The sequence below is a fragment of the Miniopterus natalensis genome, chromosome 1 (assembly GCF_054644295.1).
Source record: "Miniopterus natalensis isolate mMinNat1 chromosome 1, mMinNat1.hap1, whole genome shotgun sequence".
Lineage (NCBI taxonomy): Eukaryota > Metazoa > Chordata > Mammalia > Chiroptera > Miniopteridae > Miniopterus > Miniopterus natalensis.
Window position 1 is genome coordinate 123987735 of NC_142081.1, and position 21304 is coordinate 124009038.

The window sequence follows — 21304 nt, forward strand, 5'->3', positions numbered from 1 at the left end:
GAGAATAATCTATCTATTATTCAGATCCTGTGTCTTCTATGGAACAAAGCTAGAAGGAATTCCCTTTACTGGTTTCCCCCTTGAGATATCTGGGTGTGGTTTATTTTCTTCTCTGGCTGGAACAAAAATATGCAGGAAAATCTTATTCTACAACTAAAATTCCTTGTTCTTACAAACAAACTTAAGGAGGAAAAAAGCAGCAGATCAAGTCTGGCATAATCGTTTGCTTATACTGGTGCATATATTGGATTTTTTCCAGGTTAACAAAAATAAAGCCACAGGGAAGATATATGCAATAATATATTTAAGCTACCAGCTCACACACATTTTAATAGCTGAAAGTATATAAAAATATGAAGATGGAAGAAAAACAGTAAGCAGTTATGAAACATAACATGGTTTCTTATTCTTTATTAGTTTAAAGGAAGCTAGAACCTGATAACAATCTGCCACATGCAGTTCAGAACCAAACAAAGGCTGCTTAGTTATTTATTTGTGCTTGCTCCTTTTAGGAAGTGAGAAAAAACAGCTCTATGGGCACTCAAGTTTATTTTCACTTAAAATCCCCGTAATTTATAAAGTATCTTATAAAACAGGGAAAATGGAAAAATATTATTCAGAAAAAACTTCCTTAAGTATGCTTTTTTTCCTATAGTGCCTTGGATTATATGATCAGTCTTAGAAGGCTACTTAAAATAATAATTCAACCTCTGTGTTCTTGTTTAGGATAACACATAATGTTTTTTTCCTTTGGTGCAAATAAGAGGAAAAATTTATTCTTACTTAGTTTTGAGCATCGAAAACACTTGCCCCTTGCCCAAATTCTGCCATTTGCTCATGTCCCACAAGAATAAAAGGATGCCACTTAGAAACCGGGGCCTTGCTGCCATTGTATTTTTTCTAATTAAAATTCAGAGTATTAAGCACAGTTGAGTACATCCATACATCCATGACTTACCGTTATCACACACCGGAAGCTCCAATCAAGAGCACTGAGCAAAGCTCATTTCATAACATCATTAACATTCATTGTATGCTGTGGTTCAGAAAGGCTTTGTCAAAGCAGATAATAATGGCCTGTCAGAACAGCGCAAACAGAAATTTATATTAAATTGTCCTTTCCCTCCTTTTTTACTATGGGAATCTAGTTGCATTTCCAGTATATGGGCTCAGAGCTTAACTTAAAAGCCTTCCAGTTTCTTAAGACTGCAAAATATTACCAAAAATAGAGCATATTTTTTAAAAAGTTGAGTGAGAAGTATTTGAGTAACTAGGTGGGGGTCAAGTATTCAAGCACAAAGACTATGAATGAAAACAAAAGAAGGCGTAGCTCAGGAGTGTGAAGGGAGATAGAACTCGTGAGTCACAAGGTGCAGTGTTTAATTTGGAACACGTCAAATGAAAACACTGCTTTCTTTTCCTTAAGAACTTTTGATACTCTCTGTTATAATTTCAGAAAAGAAAGCTCTGTCATCAAAACATTTTTTTCGTTTCTACCCTGCTGAGTGAAGATGCCTGGAGAGACAAACTTGACACGGTGGTTTTCTGAATGAAGTTGTAAGTATGATGTTATCTGGAGATTTGATGGTGAGAATTTACTTCTTTAGACTCGATACTTTTCTTTGCCGTGTTCATTGATCACGCATATGTGCTGAAAAAATAAACAATTTAATAATGCATCAGTTTCTTAATAAAATAGGAGCAGAAAATGTTATGCAATAATAACAGACTATCATCTCATAATTGGTTACTGTTTATTTAAATATAAGAGTGCATTTATATGTGTGTGTGTGTGTGTGTGTGTGTGTGTGTGTAAAATCTAAAGAGAACCATTCAAATGCTTGACAAAAATGTCTTCATTGTTTTAGTTTTGAGCCTTTTTCTGAATTTGGCTCCTTGGGTCTATAATAACCAGAAACGCTGAGGGAGGAGTATAACTAACTGTTGTGGAGATAGAAGTCTCCTATGGTATAGCCCTGAGGGTGAATAGAGAAATAGCCACAATAAAAATAATATGGACTCGTATTTGATTCTTTTTGGATAGCAAGATGTGCCAGGAATATTTTGATTGCAAGCAACAGAAATGGAGTCAGGCTAACATAAGCAAAATAGGGAGATTTACTGATAAGATACTGGGTAGCTCACAGAAGCAAAGAAAGGGCTGAGCAATGAAGGAACTGGAAGGCAGGAACAGGGGTGGCTCCAGACTTCAGTTCATTGCGTAAGCCCCAAACTCCTTGGTCTCTGTGATTTTGCTTTAAGTTTCTAACTCTTAGGAGAGAGAGGGACTGGTTGGTCTATTTTGGATAAGATATCTAGGTCATTCAGTAATGGTCAGGATCACACAGCTGGGGGCCATGTCTATATGTTAAAATGTTAAAACTGTGGTAGGCAATTAGACAGACACGAGCAGAACAAGGACGATGGGCCAGGTACAGAAGGTCACCTGGGCAGAAAACCCTGGGTGCCTAGCAAAGGACAATTGTAGCATAGGACCTCATCCCCAGGGTGACCTTTCCTCTCCTAGCATATTGCTGGTCATGCAGCTTGGACCCCCTGACCTTTCTTCCCTAGGGATAACATCTAGGTCTCAGTTGTATTTCAGCTCCAGGCCCAGAAAAGCAGCAAAATCAGACAAGCAATGCCACGGCCAAGGCTGACCTCAGGACCAGCTGCACTGAATAATGACCCCCTATTCTGGTACCCTGTCCTGGAGCAGGGCAATTAATCAGGGGAGACCCCGACCCTGAAAGGACACACCTGGAAAGCTGCTGAATATTCTACTGAGGTTTTACCCTGGGACCTCCCCTAAAATCTCCACCCTGAACTCTTAGGACCCAGTGCCCTCTCCCTCCTGGAAACACCCCAGCACTTTTCCCCTCTACCTTCCCATTTTCCCAGGTGTGTCACCTTTACCTTCCTCAGTTCTAAGTTCCAAGGGCCCTTCCTTTGCCTCCATAACTTGTTTCCTAGCCCATTTCTTCTACACATTACTTCTTCTACCTCTGTGATTTTCCAAATAAATGGTCTCCTACAGTTTGAGTCTTGGCTCTGAATTCTTTCCCAGCCAGAACCCAAGTACTGAGGTTGCTGAACCTAGATCTGGTCTGACCCCATAGGTCTAACACCTGGTGCCATTCCCACCAACAAAACCACTGCTCCCAAATTGGGAATAGTTAGGAGCTAGCTGCAGGCCACTCTAATGGGTACCTGCTAAATTTCAAGCACCAACACAAAACAGTTTATAGAATACTGACTATTACTGGGGGGGGGGGGGGGGCAGGGGTGGAGGGAGTCAATGGGGAAAAAGGAAACATCTGTAATACTTTTAACAATAAAGATAAATTAAGAAAAGAATATTGACTATTACTATGGGTGAGTAGGCATAGTCAATGACTTGGAGAAAAATCAATATCAAGCCATAGTTCTGCTTTTAGCTTCTTTTTTTCTTTAGTATAAAATAGATAAAAAAAAAATTTTTTTAAAAAAGAAATAAAATAGAGATAATCATAATTGCTCCTATCACCCTAATTCCCACCTTGCAGGGTAGGGGGGAATGAATTCAGATTATGCATGCAAAGTGCCCAGAATATTCCCGACATAGAAGTTACTCAATAAATGGCAGCCATCATTACTACTATTTCAATAATTTGTTAAATTGATGGAACTATTAAGTTCTGGTGAAATGGGGGTGGGGATTTGCATGCAAGACTTACATTCAGATCTCTGAAGTATTCATTGTAATCTAAGGCATAACCCACGACGAATAAGTCTGGAATCTCAAACCCAGTATCTGAGCAGAGGAAGAGAAGAAAAAAAAAAAAAAAAAGAAACAATTTAGATAATTCAAATAAGTATAAAGCCACCCTATGCTAGTGTTGACATGTCAACTGTGAGGACTTTTTATTTAGGCAGAAGCAAGTGAGAAAAGTGATAAGCAATGCATAGGATGAGCCGGGCAGGGTCCTGGACCAGAGTGAGTACTCAGGGAGACAAGTCAAACAAGCCAACATACAATAAAGATGACTGTACTCCTGGTATCCGGACCTGAGAGAGGCTCAGGCAGCCCAGGAGTGAAGAAGAAATAGGCATGAGTTAGTCATGTAGCCCTGTTGTTCCAAAGCAGTGCCCACTGGTATAATGCCAAAGGAAACACTCTGGAAAGCACGAAGCGCAGTTCACACTGCAGGTATTACAATACTGAGGTAAGGGAAGAGGTGTGCAGGCTGTTGCAACTAAGAGGTGATCCTCCCGCTGTCCTCAGTGTCCTCAGTGGGGGGGTAAATGGCTGGGAAGCAAAACCTGGGAGACAGCGTGACAGCAAGTGGGACCGTTCAGCTTGAGGAAGGGAATGCTTGGAGCTCACAATGCAGAGGACAATAATTAGCTCTTTATCTCTATTAAGGGCAGGAGGAGAGTAGCTGGATTTAAATGCAGTGGAAGGTACTTAGGTTAAGCAAAGGAAGAATTTATTGAAAGGAAGATGGTTTTTATTGAAAAGGATTTTTAAGAAACAGACCATAGCTCTCTGTTTTTGGAGGTCTTGAAACAGAATACGTGTGTTTGTGGACCAGCGATTTTCAAACTCTTTCCAGTGTTTTGGAATCTATGTTTGTTAATCAGAGTATTGCAGATGAGAGATGTACTTGTTTACTTTTATGAAACCGTACTTTGGTGCAGCCAATGGACTTATAACCCAGAGAAAGTTACTTCCACGGCACTGCCCACCACCATTTTGATCCCTATGATCAAAGACGCTTTCACATAGAGAGATCAACTGGTTCCTGCTCACAGAACATGCTAGAGGCGAGGAACTTATCTTCTGGGGAACTACCTTATGTGTCACTGTTAGGAAGCCATTTGATCATCCAAACTGTAGGTTCTTGAGAAAAAGAATCAGAGGAGATGGACGAGCAGAAGAAAAGAGGTCATTGAGTATAGAGGAAAGAGTCAATTAGGGGGAAGGAACAAAAAGTAAAAAGACTCAGAAATCCAGACAGAAAGAAGAAACAGAGATTCTGAGCAAGCTAAAAGAATATTAGGAAACCCCAGGAAACCCTGGTTGTAACAATAATAATGACCTGACAGCGAGCAATGCAAACCCGAGAACAGGTGTGGCAGCTCAGACTGGGAAAAGCCAGTGGGGAAAGCCAACCTTCAGAGCTGCATGGAGTAGAAGGGCTTGGATGAGTAGTCTGGGAACCAGAGTGACCTATCTCTAGCTGGTAAATGTGTGCAATTCCTACTCCTGTGTTTGCAATTGCAGGTGTTACAGGTATATTGCAAGTGGAAGAGCAGTGATTAAAACCAGACTACCTGGGTTCAATACTGACTCTACGCTTACAACTATGCGACCCTGGCAAGCTTTTAACCTTGTTATGTTCACTTTTCTCGTCTGTAATGTGGGCCTATCAATAGCACCTACCTTAGAGGATCAAATGTGTTAATCTCTGTGGAGCTCTTAGAACAGGGCAGGGAACATCATCATCTTTTACTAGTGTTCACTGTTATTACTTTATTAATGTAATAAATAAATATTGCTATAAGTTGCTATAAGTGATGCAAGAAATTTGTAATTAACTGGATGTCTGAAGTGAACATCTTTCAATTTCAGTTAAAACCTTTGCTGTACAGTGTCTTACATTATTTCCTTAGAAGGCTTCTGTTTACTAACCTTGTCCAACTTTAAGTACATCCAGATTATATTCCCCCAAACCGGTACCTGGACAGGAACACACTACTGGGTCTATCTGCCCAGAACTGACGCTGTTTAGATTTAATACATCCCACACTGGAATGAAACTTGTTTTTTAGAATGAAGAGTCACTGGCTAAATGTCACTGGCACATTACCCATCCATAGCATTCTCCTCTCGCTGTAATGTTTGTTCAGCTTGCTGATGAGAACCGTAGCCAAATTATCCCAGAGGCTGTAGAGCAAATGTAAGTTATAAAAAGCAAGCTGAAGTCTGCCTATGCAAGTGAAAAAAAAATCACCTCCAGTGTTAGAATAATAAATAATCAAGCTGCTTATTTATCCTTCTGCCCCAGATGAGGACAGTCTTCCAGAACACACGTCTGAAGGCAAGCGTGAAGACAGCATCTATAGATATTTGCCCTGTGAATTCTCTGTTTTTGTTCGGCTTCTGTGAAGTTATATTTATTTTTTAATTTTTTAATTGAATTATAGTCGGCATACAATATTAGATTGGTATCAGGTGTACAACATAGTGGTTTGATGTTCTTATACATGCAAAATGATCAGCACAGTAACTCTAATTACCATCTGTTATCATACAAAGTTATTATACTATTATTGACTATATTTCCTCTGCTGCCCATTTAATTCTCTGTGTTATTGAACTTTTGTTTAGAGGTGGTGGGGAGATGTCTTGGGTTTCCCCTTCTCTGTGCTAAAATTCGGGCTCGCTGAAGGTCAGCATTGTGCACTGCCTGTAACAGTTCCTGGGGATGGTATGAGAATACCCCTAACCATTACAAGTGTCTCTCTATGTCTGATTGGTGGGGACAGCGGTCACAGCAGGACGCCTGTGCATCCCAGTTAGTGCAGAGAGGTCGAGTCTCTGCACCACCTGAAACCTATCATCTGAATTCTTTGGAGTTAAGGTGCTAAGGAAAACCAAGCACGCACACAACTGAGTTCCTGTGAAAGATGCGAGTCAGAAAAGTTAAGCCCCTTGTAAAGAGTTCTAGCCTCCCGAGCAAGGCTGGGGAGATCAGGGAATATGTGTGAGTCTGTCAAACCTATGCAGCTTCCACGAATTCCTATTCGTCAAATAGGAATTTCTTAAACACAAACCACCACTAGGAAGCAACCCATTAGCAAACAAACACCAAAAGCACTTACAGTCAGGTCTAAAGCCATCACTTCTAGGTGTTCTCTTCACCAACAAACTATCATTAAAAAAAAAAAAAAAAGCTTTAGTGATCCACATAAAATCTCTGTGAGTGGCAAATAGAATGAAACATCATTAAAATACGTAGTTTTTAAAATATGTATTTTTTCCCTTGAGCATATGGGGCATCGTCACAGCCCTCCAATTCATGCTTCTGCCACTGTGGCACCACCTCAGTGACTGTGGATGAAAGGAAGGGAGGGGGCCCTGGCACGGGGGGCCCAGCCAGCTGCTCCTGGAAACAGCTAGAGGCACAGTCAAGAGGGGCTCAGCCACAGCAAAGCACGTCCGTTCCCTTTTCTCTCTCTCAGGCCAACAGTCAAATGGGCTATGTGTACAGTGTGGTGAAGCTGGAACACCCCAGAGCAAAGGGTCAATGGTTTGGAACAGACTGCACTCTCTGGACACAGCATCCTGTGTTAGCATCCCTCTAGGGCTGGTATGGAAAGTCAGAAACAACAATGATGTGTGTCCTACTCACCTGGCCACCTTAATCATGTTGGGCTTGTATTTTTTTATGCTGCTGAGCAGAACTTTCATGGTCCTCCCTGTTCCAACAACATCCTTTGCAAAGAGAACAGACAAATTCAACCAAATGCAGTTGGGCAGCACAGTAGATTTTTCATTCAGACAGATAATTATATTCCTTATTAATAATGCATCATAATTAGAATTGCAATCAAACTGGAGTCAAAGTAGGAGGCAGAAATGGTTCTATTTTTTTTAGATAGGTGCTTCTTTCTGGAAGCTGCATTTGGGGAAATACATTGGTAATTATATCTTTGAATCTTTGAGCTGGGTTGAAAGGCTAAATTCAGCCTTTGGAGAGCATGTGGGGCTCCTCACTGAGTACATTCGGACTCGGGCAACGCACATTCAAGGACTGCATTTGGCCCCGAGGTTATGTAACACAATACAGGATGCATGAATTTTCATGGACCTGGGATGTACATCTGAATACACTGAATGGATAAACACCTCCTCCTTACCCTCCCCGCTCAACAGGGGACTCTATGGCTAGGAAGTGAGATGTGTCTGGACAGCAGCTGGTGACAGCCCTTGAATTCTGAGAGTGCGGGCCTGCCGTGAGCTGAGGCTCATCTCCGCTGATGAGCTGCTGCTCAATTAGAGTAGAATGGGCAGCAGAAATTTATTGTCCTCGGGACAGAAATCAGCTGTCAGGAGCTGATTATCAAAACAAGCGGTCTGAATTTAGCCAGAGTTGGGCAATTCGTTTGGCTAGAGGGTCTACTTCATGGGTTATGTCTGAGCCAGAAGAACTGCACATACATATGGCACACAGGGCGACCGTGTAACAAAAGCTTGAAGACGGCTCCCCTGAATTTCTGCCAGCTGATAAGACAGGTGTGCTCCTGAGGGAAACAGGGACATTTGCTGTATTAGTCCATTGCTGCCACAGGGCCTGTTTTTTCTTTTTTCCCCCCTATATTCCTTCTCTTTCTCTCTTTTGTTCTCTCTCTCTCCCCCCCTTCCTTCCTCCCTCCCTCTCTCCCTTCCTTTTTAAACAGAACCAATTAAATTAATTCATAGCTTTACTTTGGACCGACATTTTAAAATTGATTATATTTATGATTTGCATGCTGAAGGCAGAGTTGTTCAGTCATTAGAAGTCATTAGCAAGAACACTGAGTTAAGGGTGAAGAGGGTTCTAACCTTGGTTTAACTATTAGATAAACTTGGCTTTGTAGGTTGTTTTTCTCTTCTGTAAAAATGTCTGGCTCACAAATAGGTGTAATAACCAATTTAGACGTGTAAAAGGAAATATATAAGAGCTTTTTTATAAGTTATTTCAAGTTAGCGACTCTAGTTGGCTCCTAATCAATGAATTTGGAGAACCATGGACACAGAGGGAAGTCAATAAATTCTTGGACAGTTTGATAACAAGTTCTATATTTTAAAACTCACTGTTCATCCTTTCAACTTCCAAATATGGGTAAAAAAGTCAGCTTACCTCAACAATGAGGACATTCTGAGGAAACAAAAACAAACAAACAAACAAAAACAAACAAAAACCCCAGTTATTTTAGGATCTCGTGCAAATCTGGCTCACAGGATAAACACACATTTTGCTTATAGTTGGAATTTTGCAGTTTACTTACTTGGTCTTCCCCATTCATCTAACCTAAATGCTGGAGGTAATCTAAGCGACCAGACTCATTTTAACAGTCTGTCTGCAATGACTTGCTGCTGCAATATTTTCTACTATCTATATTCAGGTTAGGAGCAGGCTTATCTGAGGCCCTGTTACCCGTCTAAAGAGCTATCCTCTGTCATCCCACCCAGCACTCTTTGGTATGCAAAGCTTACTATGCATTTCCCAGGAAAACAAAGCTCACATAAACTGCCTTGGTCATGGAGACAGTGCTCGGTAGAGGGATCATGCATTCGTCTGGGACAGCCCTATTTCTGCATAGCCACCAACATCACTGGGGACTCTGTACTTTCGAATTTTCAACCCTGAGGAAGGGGGTGGGATGCAGAGAGGGCTGTCAGGTGCCTGGTTTATATTTTCAGCAACATGGTTAGGTTCCTTGCTATGCGCTTTCAAGTCATTCATTGACTTCTGCCCTAAGAGCACTGGTTATATTTCATTTAAATTTCTTGTTTGATACCTGTGTTCTCCACTAGAGTATAAAGTCCATGAGGGTGGGAATCATGTTTATCTTGCTTATTACTGTATTCTCAGTCCCTCAGCACCTGTATATAGAGGCTAAGCAATTAGTTGTTGGATGAAGGAGTAATAACTAATTATACTTATTAATGAGTTAAAATCAACCAATTAAATGGATTAGTAGTTACATGTCAGTACTGTCCCACCAAATTAAAACATGACCGTGTTATTATGCCATTCCAATTAGCCGAGCAGTGTGGATATTTCCTCAGGGTATTGGTTTCTTTTTTCAGATGAACTTTCATTTATCCCAATGATTCAGATAGTAGCTTAAAAATGGGATCAAACCTTACACTTTATGTATCTTACTTATAGCTAATGCGAAAGAGATGTGATAAAAATGTTAACCAGCCAACCAAAAACTCTGTTAAATTTGCACCATGTTACTTTAATGTGTCAATTGCATGCTGAGGCGAAATTCTTTCTGGAGGTGTTTTTCTCTCATGTATGGTATTTTATTCATTAAATCCGTTTTCAATCTTAATTTTGTCATTACAATGTATGATTATTCTGTCAATTTTTGAAGCAGGTGATATTCCCAGTATCCTCTCTACCCTGAGAATATGACTCACCCCAGTATTCTAAACACATGTGCTCCAGTCTTAACCACCACTCGTAACAGTTAGTCAGGATGTGATTTTTAGTCTGATTGAGATGTACCGACGATGCTCATGAACCAACAAGAATACTTGGAGAATATCTATCTGCAAGGCTCCCCACTCAAAAAAAGGCTGGAGGGTGGGGGATTTTAGATCTCCTAGTGCCAAATTAAAATCAGTAGTTCGCAGTCTCTTTCTGTTTTAATCTGATAATGAAAAACTTTCCAATTCTTTCATTAGTAGTATATGCCACTGTCTGGATTTTTCAGTGGCCCATATGTTATGTGAAAAGCTCACCTCCAACCAAAGCAATGCCTTTCGCCCCTTTGGAAGCTTGATTCTATCATGTGAAACAAAAAGTAGCCCAAGAGGAGAGATAAAGCAACCACCCCAATTTGGAAGCATTTTTACCAGTGTCTAAAAGAACTAATCTCTTTACGTTTTCCTATAGCTTTACAAGATAAGGCTAACTCATCTTATACGATCAACATATAACATGGAGACAGGTATAGAGCAGTTGCTCAAGAAATGCCTGTGGAACAAATCAACAATTCTGACCTCATTTCTTTCCCTTTCTCTAGTTCACTATACTTTCGATACACCCCCCCATTTTTTCCTTAAGGATGTACAACTCCTCTTTAATTGAGCTACACTTAATGTCTACTGATTTTAATTTGGCACTAAGAAATCTTCTAAAATTCCCTTTTTTTTTTTTTTGAGTGGGCAGCCTTGCAAATTTCTTCAGAACACATTGTGCCTCCTAAACACTTGCAATCCGACAACTGATCACTGAATCTGATACGTTCGCCAGTTTCTGTCTTAGTCATCTCATCACACCTAGCTCATTTCCTCCCAGAAAGCCGGCAAAATCTGCAGCCTGGGGCCACCAGCGAAATTCTATGCGGAATCTCTGAAGTGTTTTCTTTCTCTGCTATTGCATGATCCTAATTGAAGCTAATCACGTCAAGCTTACTAAAGAGGAGGGAAGAAGCAAAGAAGGAAGGAAAGAATGATACAAATCTAAATGGTTTTCTTAAACAGGTTATTCCTACTTTCAGTCTTTTAAAATAAAAAAATTATATCACAGATCTAATCGGCAGCAGCGCAGTGTTGCGGCTGTGGTCACACCACGCAGAGGGGATGCCAAGCAGGAGTGTGAAGGTAAACCCTGGGGAGAAAGAGATGTAATTCAGCATTCCATTTTATGTGATAATTCACGAAATTGCCAGAAACATCAGTCGGTGGGCATTTCCATTATTGTTCTCAGCCTAGTCATATGCAATAAAAAGGAATGATTTCAAGAGTTAAGGCAGCCAAGGAGGACATGTTGGCAGGCTCCCATGTTCCGCTCTGGCATTGGATTAGGAACTTACTTGGGGCTGGGGGTGGGCACATCTCCCGAATCTTGCACTTAACCTGCACATCTGTGTTTTCCCCTTGCCAGGCCTGAGCTTGTTTCCGTGCATTTGGTTTTAGTCCACCCTTTCAGAGATTTCTCTTGAACATGAATAAAATCTTCTTGCTCTACAGACATTTTATGAAGTGCCAGGATTAAATCAACTTTGAATAAAATCAGCCAGAGAGCAGGGTGCACCGACAGCTTAAACTCACTGAGTAAAATGCTTTTAATACTGTGAGTGAAGAGACTATTGAACTTCATTATTGAGGGCTCCCTTTATTCAACAGCCATGACCTATTTAAAGGCATGACTCAGCCAGCTTCCCTTGTGAGCTTCTCTCTCTTTGCTACATAAAAAAAGAGGAGAGAAAGAAAGAATGAAAGGAAGGAAGGAAGGTAGGAAGGTGCATGGGGGCTGTCTAGAATCTCCCTTTTCTCAATCTTTAAACCCACAGGTCTTTAGAGGGTTTGAGAGTTATATAGGACAGTTATGGGGCTTATAATGCTTCTAACTCATAGCATGAAATTACACAGGTAAGCTATTTTCCCTTTTTTTTTTTTTTTAATATATCTTTATTGATTTCAGAGAGAGGAAGGGAGAGGGAGAGAGAGAGAGAGAAACACCAATGATGAGAGAGTCATTGATCGAGCCCACAGCCCGGGCATGTGCCCTGACCTGGATAGAACCTCGATCTCCTGGATCCTAGGTCGATTTCAACAGCTGAGCCACGCCCGAAGTAGTTCAATTACGCTCAGGTTTGCTCCACGCACACCACCTCCTGGCTGGCCTCCCTGCTGCAGTCTCTCTCCCTTCCTTCTGTCAACTCGACCCTCCTGCCAGGTTCATGTTCCCAAAACACAGCATCATGATGTCAACTCCACTCAACAAATTTTGTGGCTCCTCTCTGCTTTTCTGAGCAATTCAAGCTCTTTATTGAGAAATTCAATGTATTCTACACACCAAATCCAATTTACATGTTCAGTTTTTTGAATTATTGTTTCCCTACTTCTGACTAATTTCCTTCACTCGCACTGGTCCATACCTGTCCTCTGCTCTCCTCTCCCCTCCCCTCATTCCATGCTGTTCTTCCTCTCTCTTATGTGTTATTCTTGGACCTTCTGGTCCCAAGGAGAACCTCATCTTTCTCTCACTAAGACAGTTACAGTCCCAATAAATCATTCCTTCTTTGAATTTCTTTAAGCTCAAGGAAAGAGCCTTGTGTAGAGAGTATTTTAGACAGAGAGCCAGGGAAGTTCTCTCTTACGTAGGAGACTGTAGGCTGAGACCTGAAGGATAGGACACTGGATTCCAGGTGGTGGCCACAACTTGTCCAAGATCTTGGCAAGAAGGAGGTTAGGCAGTGTGGTTATAGCACTGTGAGGAGGTTAGGGTGGTGTTCAATGGTGCTGGGAAGGAGACAAGGCCAGATCACCCAGGTTTTACAAGCTGTAAGGAGTTTGGGTCATAATCTCAAGTACTGGGTGTGGGGCTGCCAGGTGAAATACAGAACACCCAGTTCAATTTCAATTTCAGATAAATAACAACTAACTTTTTAATTGAAGTTTGTTCCAAATGTTACATCGGACATACTTAAATATTTCATTATTTATTTGAAATTCAAATTTAACTTGGTATCCTGTTTTCCATTGTTTTTGCTAAGTCTGATAACCCTAATTGAGAGGTTGCTCAGAGGTTTTGGTAGGCAAGTGGTGCGATCCAATTTGTATTTTAAGAAGACCCCTCTGGCTGGTTTAAAGAGTGACAAAAGTTAAGTAAAGGTAGAAGTTCAGGGAGATGAGTCAGTCTATCATAGGTGGCCTCGCCCTGGAAGACCTGTGCTTCTCAAACCTTAATGTCCAAAGAAATCATCTACGGATTTTGTTAAAATGAACTTAGTTCAGAAGATGTGGGGTGGGATCTGAGATACTACATTTCTAATAAGCTTCCAGGTGGTACTGACCTTGCTGGTTCCTAGATCAGAGGCTGGCAAACTGTGGCCCATCAGCCAAATCTGGCTCACTGTCTATTTTTGTAAATAAAATTTTATTGAACTATCGATACTTGTTTCCATGTTACCTATGGCTGCTTTCATGCTATGACGGCAGAGTTAAGCAGTTGCAACAGAGACTGTATGCCCCACAAAATCTAAAAGACTTACTATCTAGCCCTTACTTGAAAAGTTTGCTGAACCCTGCCTAGATCACACTTTGAGAAGCACGGGTCTAGATTTGGGCACTTACCAAGGAGATGAGGGAAGTGGACAGATTTGAGATATACTTGAAGGCACAGAGTGTGGTCTACACTGGCATATTCGCATTCCCTTCTGCTGTGAGCTAGGCTCCTTGAATGGCAGGATCTTTAACCTTACAGTGTTGTGATGGTTGAGAACCTGGCTAATTGATACTGATTCATCTTAGAAATACTAACCCAGTGTGTCCTAAGCCCAAGGGGTTTTACTTGGCATATGCTGAAAAACATATAGAAACACATCCATGGACACACGGAGGGTGTGAAGATGCTGCAGAATGGTACCTGGCAACCTGAAAGAATCATTTATGAGGCTAGCAAAAGTCGAATCTGACTGTTGGCTGGTTTCCCCTCTCTCCTACCTGAACTTCCATGATCTCTACTTTCTCATGAGGGTGGCCTTTGTAGTAATTACAGGAGGGGATACTGAGGCAAAGAGCTATCACCCTTTCTGCTCACTTTACCCCCAGTAAGAAAGTATCCTTCCTTCAACCTCTTTTCTGTCTCTTCAGGGGAAGGACTATCCAGTACTTACCTAAGAGGTAAATCACTCTAAAAGGAAATAGAAGATGATTTTAGAAGGAAGGACAGAAGGACCACAATTCTGTGTGCAGTTTTTTTCATGGAGGCATTCATTTGAGGTTCTTAGAGTGTCCAAATTGACAGACCCCATGGTAAAAGCACAAGGCACATTTCTATTGTGCCATAAACCTGTAAGGCAATGTCATACAATGAAGTACTAAAATGTCTTACCATGTGAACTAGATGTTAACTAGACTTATGTTGGTCATTTTGCAAATACTGAAACATTGTGTGGTACATCCGAAACTAATATAATGTTACATGTCAATAGTACCTCAAGTTTTAAAATGTGTATTCACTTAGAACACAGTTGCTATTTATAAACTTATCTACCTGAGCTTTCATTCAGCTCTTAGGAGAAAAAAGTACAGTAATAATATTAGCTCGGTATAATGACTTAAATTAGGTTTGCCTCATCTTTTCCTAAATGAAAGCAATGCTTCATATAGAACTAACATTTGCTTACAAAAACTATATAAAACAGATGTAGTTTCATATTGGGCTGTGTTCAGTATCACTTGCCAGCTTTTGACCTTCAGGAATTCTAATGACATATTTCCACAATATTAGTGGCTGCAACCTAGCTTTACCTCTGTTGTTTACTTCCCCATTTGATAAGAACATAATGCTTAAGATGGGTGATCTGATACCACACACATTAAGTTAACTATAAAAGTATAACTATAGACTTACACATGTATACATTGATGTGTTATAGAGTCTGAAATGATTGATACATGCAAATTTTCAAATATCAATAAAATTACACATTTCATAAAGATAAAATAAAGGTAAGTGAAAAGATTTTTAAAAAATGACATCGTTTAAAGACCATTCCAGGGGTGTTAAAAGTTATGAATTTCTGGAAATTACTTTGAGTATTTTAGCTTTCTAGGATGTTATTTTTATATATTGAAGAAGTAACATTAAATGGTGGCCTAGTGATACATTAACATCAAGTTAATTCCAATTTCTATGGGACATAATTTACTGCTAGATAGTAATTTAACACTTGAATGCCCCAAGCTGCCTTCAGAATAGAGGGAAGTAGCTGTTTTGTCGTGAGCCCTTGTGGTGGTAGAGTGTCCCCAGTTATTACTCATTTTTGTATCAAATGTGACTGATACTCCTTTCAACCATCCGCTCATTGCATAACAATAACAACCACAAATCTGAGAGATTAAGCTTGTGCAACAGACTGAGCATTTTACTTAGAAATCTGTTGTTCAGAGATAATGAATACAAGATATATCAGGAGAGCTGAACAAAAACAAATTCTGTGTTGCTTTCATTCACGGCAAAACTTTCACTTAGGTCACACTGCAGCGAAGGGCATCTGCTTTAGGACACAGCTCTTCTCTCAGATGCACACATTTCTGTCAGAATCCAAACTTTTTTTTTCACTTGACTACCAGCATTGGCAAGTTTTGGGATACTATGTTAAAAATGAAAGCATTTCCCTCATGATCTAATGGGTTAAATCTTTTTAATAATGGGGAAAAGGGCAAAGGGCTGAAAAATGTGCTGTCACAAATGTCTTTTTTTAAAATTCCTCCCCAAATTTTGTACATTTCAACAAACCCGTTTATTAAATGTCTTACTGAAATGCCTGGGTGCTTAGGCAGAGATGAGAGGCATAAAGCAGACAAATAAAGGGAAAAGCTTCCTTTTCAGGAGGTACCTGAAAGGGTGAGCAGAAAAGAAAGAACAAGGAGTGCCAAGAGGTTTTGTAATACGAGGTTGTCTGAAATAAGATTGGAAGAAAGCTCGCAGACGAAAGATTGGGTCTGCATCATGTCCTGGAAGCATTATAAAAGGAGTGTTTTATAAAGGAGAAATCATTAAAAGAGTTCACACATCCATTTGCATGAATTAGCAAACCCTGGAGAGTGTCTGAAATGTACTGCAAGTGCTGACCTGCGATGAAGGTCACTGATTTCCCCACATCACACATCGGTGCGAACTGAGCAGAGTTACATTAACAAACCTTTCCAGCCAGGGATGAGAGATCATAGCCTCCAATTATCTGCATCTCGCCCATGAACTGGTCGTTCTAAAAAAAAGAGAAGCCGATATTTTACTGCACAAGAAAACCCGTAGAGCATATTTTCCCGTCTACCCAGCCAGTGGCTGGATTGCTCCGCACAAAGATAGCGCACATAGCTAAGGCAGGTTCTTGGTTGCCTATGGTTACCAATAGCCTGGCTGCTCCCTGCTTGAGACAGAGCATCCTAATGACTGCGGGAGAGGCGACGGGAGGAGTGGAGAGAGGACAGACAGACCTAATTTGGGAACAAAAAACTGGAAGGTGTCTCAACCTCTCCTGAGGCAGACAGAATGGGAGAAGACCTCCCCGGGGTGCAGAGGGCCACGGGAGCCCCAGGAGTGGGCCAAGCATTTGTCAACTGTGCCAACACGTCCCGGTCATAGTTCTGCAGTGGGGAATTAGATTGTGATTCCCAAAGCAATCAGAGGCCTCCTCCACTACCTACCAGCACAGGTCATTTTCCTCAGTAGATGTCAAGGGCAGGACTAACAGGCCGCAATCAAGAGATGACAAAGCCTCAGGAACTCCCTGCACTTCCAGGAAAATGAGACCCAGAACCTTCTGTGGAAGACTTTTCACTGAAATCCCCTCAGAGGTTATGAGCATTTGCCTTCCCAGTGTTTGTGTATGGTACATCATCCTGCCCTAATTAAAGCTCCCATACTCACAATAAACAAAATATGGGTTGTTAACTTAGTCAACATCACAACAAAATAACATGGGGGCAGGACAGCAGCCAGAGTGCAGGCAAGTTGTTTTCTGGCCTGTTACGGAGACACATTCAAGGAACTGAAGCAGATACTCTCCAGGCAACTGGCTCCCCGACCTAGCAAGACTGTAGCGATGTTGCAACGCCTTGATGCAAACAATGACCTCAGGGAGAAGACGGCAATGTAGGCACCACGCGTACACCGTGTGGAACCAGGACGCCTCTTCCATTACTGCTGTGGGCGGCTCTTGCTTTTGCCAGTTCAGTGCTCTCCTTTTTTTTCTGCCAAGGCGGCCCCGTCTCTTTCTGAGGGGAACTCATCCCTCATGGGTCAGGTGGGCCTAGGCCTTAACCACGCAAACCGGCTGTGCCTGAAGATACACCCAGCCTTGGACGCTCCACCCACTGAGGCTAGTTTATGCCCCTAGGAATTTCCTTGGGTTGGTTTGAACTGGACTCTGTCACTTGCAACTGAGTCTCATTCTACACATAGAGTTACTTTGTCATAGAATTGTTCATCTGGGAAGGGGAACAAACAGCCAAACGACCAATGTAACAGTTTAGCCAATAAATCAGGGTTTGTCTTTTTACCTTTTTGCTCAAGAGGAAAAAGAAATGACCTTAACATGCTTTTACTTCTGCTTGGTAAAGCATTGTTCACTCCTTACTGCAAAGGGGTGGAGAGAGTTCTTGAAAGTGGCCCACCACCCTAGCTGGTTTGGCTCAGTGGTTAGAGCATCGCCCTGTGGACTGAAGGGTTTTGGGTTCGATTCTGGTCAAGGGCCCCAGCTGGGGAGCCTGAGGGAGGCAACCAATTGATGTCTCTCTCTCACATCAATGTGTTTTTCTCTCTCTCTGTCACTCTCTCTGAAAAGCAATGGAAAAAATATCCTCTGGTAAGGATTAAAAAAAATTTTTTTTTTAAAAAGAAAGTGGCCCACTAAATTAGATAAAACCAATAATTTTCTTCTTATGGGAACAGATCTCAAAAGGAGAAAATCAAAGAATATCCAGAATTTCCAGATCTTTTGCTGCTTTTGTACAGGCATATATAATCATATATCAGCAAGGCATTATGTCAATAGGAAGAACTTGTAAAAAATGCTGGAGAAAGTTTTGTCATTTCTAGAGGTGCTGAGATATAGGAGTTAATATAGGAGTTAACATATGGAGAATTTCTTCATATTAGACTCAGATATGTTTTTATTTTTTTAAGACGTGTTTTTATTGATTTCAGAGAGGGAAAGTGAGAGGGAGAGAAATACTGATGTGAGAGCAGAACATCGACAGGCTGCCTCTTGCACAGCCCCTACTGGGGCCTGAGCCTGCAACCTGGGCATGTGCCCTGATGGGGAATCGAACCAGTGGCCTCCTGATGCATGGGACGGTGCTCAACCAACTGAGCCACACCAGCTGGGCTCAAATATGTTCTTAATAGCAGCTGGAAAAATAAAATTTCAATACCTCCAGAGGACTGAGGTATGCAGAACTGGATACAACTATTAAACCACAAAGTTTGATGTAACAAATGAGATTTGCCAGAGCAGTGTATTTCACAATACTTCTATCATCATCTCTATTCTATTGATTAAAAACAAAAAAACTCCCACAATATCTCAGAAAGCTAAATAATGTACTCTAAGTCACACAGTGGTGTGTGTTGCTAAGCAAGTCTTAGTTCAGAAAGTCCTACTTAGTCCAAGTTTATATCATGTTTTATTTTTTATGTTTAGTTATTTATTGTTGACAGTATTACAGAAAACCTCCATTTTCTCCCCCTTTACCCACCTCCACCCAGCCTCTCCCTCTGGCCATCACCACACCGTTGTCTGTGTCCATGGGCTACACATATATGTTCTTTGGCTAATCCCTTCACCTTCTAGAACATGTTTTAAATATTGGATTTGTCGTATTCATGTGGAATTTATATCTTCCAAGTATATGTATAGTCAATTGTTGGAATACCATTTATTTAATTGTTTATTTTTTCCCCTACTGGTTTGAAATGTCATTGGTTTTGATTTGATAATATTTAATTTGGGATTGTTCATCTTATCTTCATAAGTAATACTGGCCTTTAGTTTTAAAGCAAAGTGATATTGGCTTCATATAATGAGTTGGGTGGTTCTTTATTTTTTCTGTTTTAAATTTTATTTTTCAATTACAGTTGACATTCAATATTATTTTGTATAAATTTACAAAGTGATCGCCCTGATAATCCAGGTACCCACGTGGCACCATATATAGTTATTACAATATTATTGACTTTATTTCCTATGCTGAACTTTACATCCCTATGACAATTTTGTAACCACCGATCTGTACTTCTTAATTCCTTCAACTTTTTTATCCAGTGCCCCAACCCCCCTCCACTCTGGTAACTATCAGTCTGTTCCCTGAATCTACGAGTCTATTTCTATTTTATTTGTTCATTTATTTTGTTCTTTATGTTCCACATATAAGTAAAATCGTATGATATTTGTCTTTCTCTGTCTGATTTATTTCACTTAGCATAATATCCTTTAGGTCCATCCACGCTGTCACAAATGGTAAGATTTCATTCTTTTTTATGTCTAAGTAATATTCCATTGTATATATGTACCACTACTTTTTCTATCCACTCGTCTGTTGATGGGCACTTGAGTTGCTTTCATATCTTGGCTATTGCAAATAATGCTGCAATGAACATAGGGGTGCATATATTCTTTGGAATTAGTGTCTAGGATTTTTTCAGATATATGCCCACAAGTGAAAATTGCTGGGTCATAAGGCAGTTCCATTTTTATTTTTTGAGAAACCCCATTCTGTTTTCCATAGTGACTGCTCCCATATGCCTTCCCACCAATACTGTATAAGAGTTCCCTTTTTTCCACATCCTTGCCAACACTTGCTATTTGTTAATTTATTGATGATAGCCATTCTGTCCGGTGTGAGGTGATATCTCATTGTGGTTTTAATTTTTATTTCTCTGATGATTCGTGATGTTGAGCATCTTTTCATATATCTATGGGCCATCTGTATGTCCTCTTTGAAGAAGCGTCTATTCAGGTCCTCTACCCATTTTTTAATTGGGTTGTTTGATTTTGGGGTGCTAAGTTGAATGAGTTCTTTATAAATTTTGGATATTAACCCGTTATTGGATGCATACTTGGTAAATAGGTTGTCTTTTGATTTTGCTGATGATTTTCTTTGCTGTACAAAACCTTTTTAGTTTGATGTAGTTCCATTTGTTTATTTTTTCTTTTGTTTCCCTTGCCTGAGGAGATATATCAGAAAAAATATTGCTGAAAGAAATGTCAAAAAGTTTATTGCCTATGTGTTCTTCTAGAAGTTTTATGGTTTCAAGTTTCATACTTAAGTCTAATTTATTTTGAGTTTACTCTTGTATATGGTATAAGAAGGTGGTCTAGTTTTAATTTTTTTGTATGTATCTGTCCAATTTTGCCAACACCATTTATTGAATAGACTTTCTTTACCCCATTGTATGTTCGTGTCTCCTTTGTCATATATTAATTGACCATAAAGGCATGGGTTTATTTCTGGGCTTTTTTTTGTCTGATTACTGTGACTAACACTTCCAGTACTATTTTGAATATGAGAGGTGAAAGCAGACATCCTGCCTGGCCTGCATGGCTCAGAGGTTGAGCATACCTATGATCCAGGAGACTGAGGTTCAATTCCCACTCAGGGCACACACCCAGGTTGTGGGCTCAACCCCCAGTGGGGGAAGCGCAGGAGGCAGCTGATCAATGACTCTCTCATCATTGATTTTCTCTTTCTCTCTCTCTCTCTCTCTCTCTCCCCACCTTCCTCTCTCTGAAATCAATGAAGACATATTTTTTTAAAAAAAAAGAAAACGAACTTCCCTGTCTTGTTCCTGATCTTAAGGAAAACAATTTTAGCTTTTCTCTGTTAAGTATGATGTCAACTGTCGGTTCATTGACCTTTACTATGTTGAGGTATGTTCCCTCTATTCCTACTTTGCTGAGAATTTTTATCATAAATGGGTGCTCAATTTTGTCACATGCTTTTTCTGCATCTATTGATACGATCATATGATTTTTATTCTTCCTTTTGTTTATGTGGTGTATCACGTTAATTGATTGCAGATAT

At 40.4% G+C, this 21304-nt stretch overlaps 1 protein-coding gene across 2 annotated transcripts in view; it reads right to left on the reverse strand.

The window, feature by feature from the left end:
• Positions 1-218: 218 nt before the first annotated feature.
• PRTFDC1 (phosphoribosyl transferase domain containing 1) overlaps positions 219-21304 on the reverse strand; it is a 90838-nt gene continuing 69752 nt past the window's right edge. Inside the window, exons 4-9 of one of the 2 annotated variants that reach the window (XM_087825560.1) lie at positions 16423-16488; positions 8889-8906; positions 7398-7480; positions 6868-6914; positions 3717-3793; positions 219-1651 (exon numbers count right to left, since the gene is read on the reverse strand). In XM_087825560.1, the coding sequence (XP_087681686.1) occupies positions 1604-1651; positions 3717-3793; positions 6868-6914; positions 7398-7480; positions 8889-8906; positions 16423-16488 (339 nt within the window). In that variant the 3' untranslated portion in view covers positions 219-1603. The remainder of the gene's footprint in view (positions 1652-3716; positions 3794-6867; positions 6915-7397; positions 7481-8888; positions 8907-16422; positions 16489-21304) is intronic. The other variant, XM_087825567.1, reaches the window with a different exon arrangement.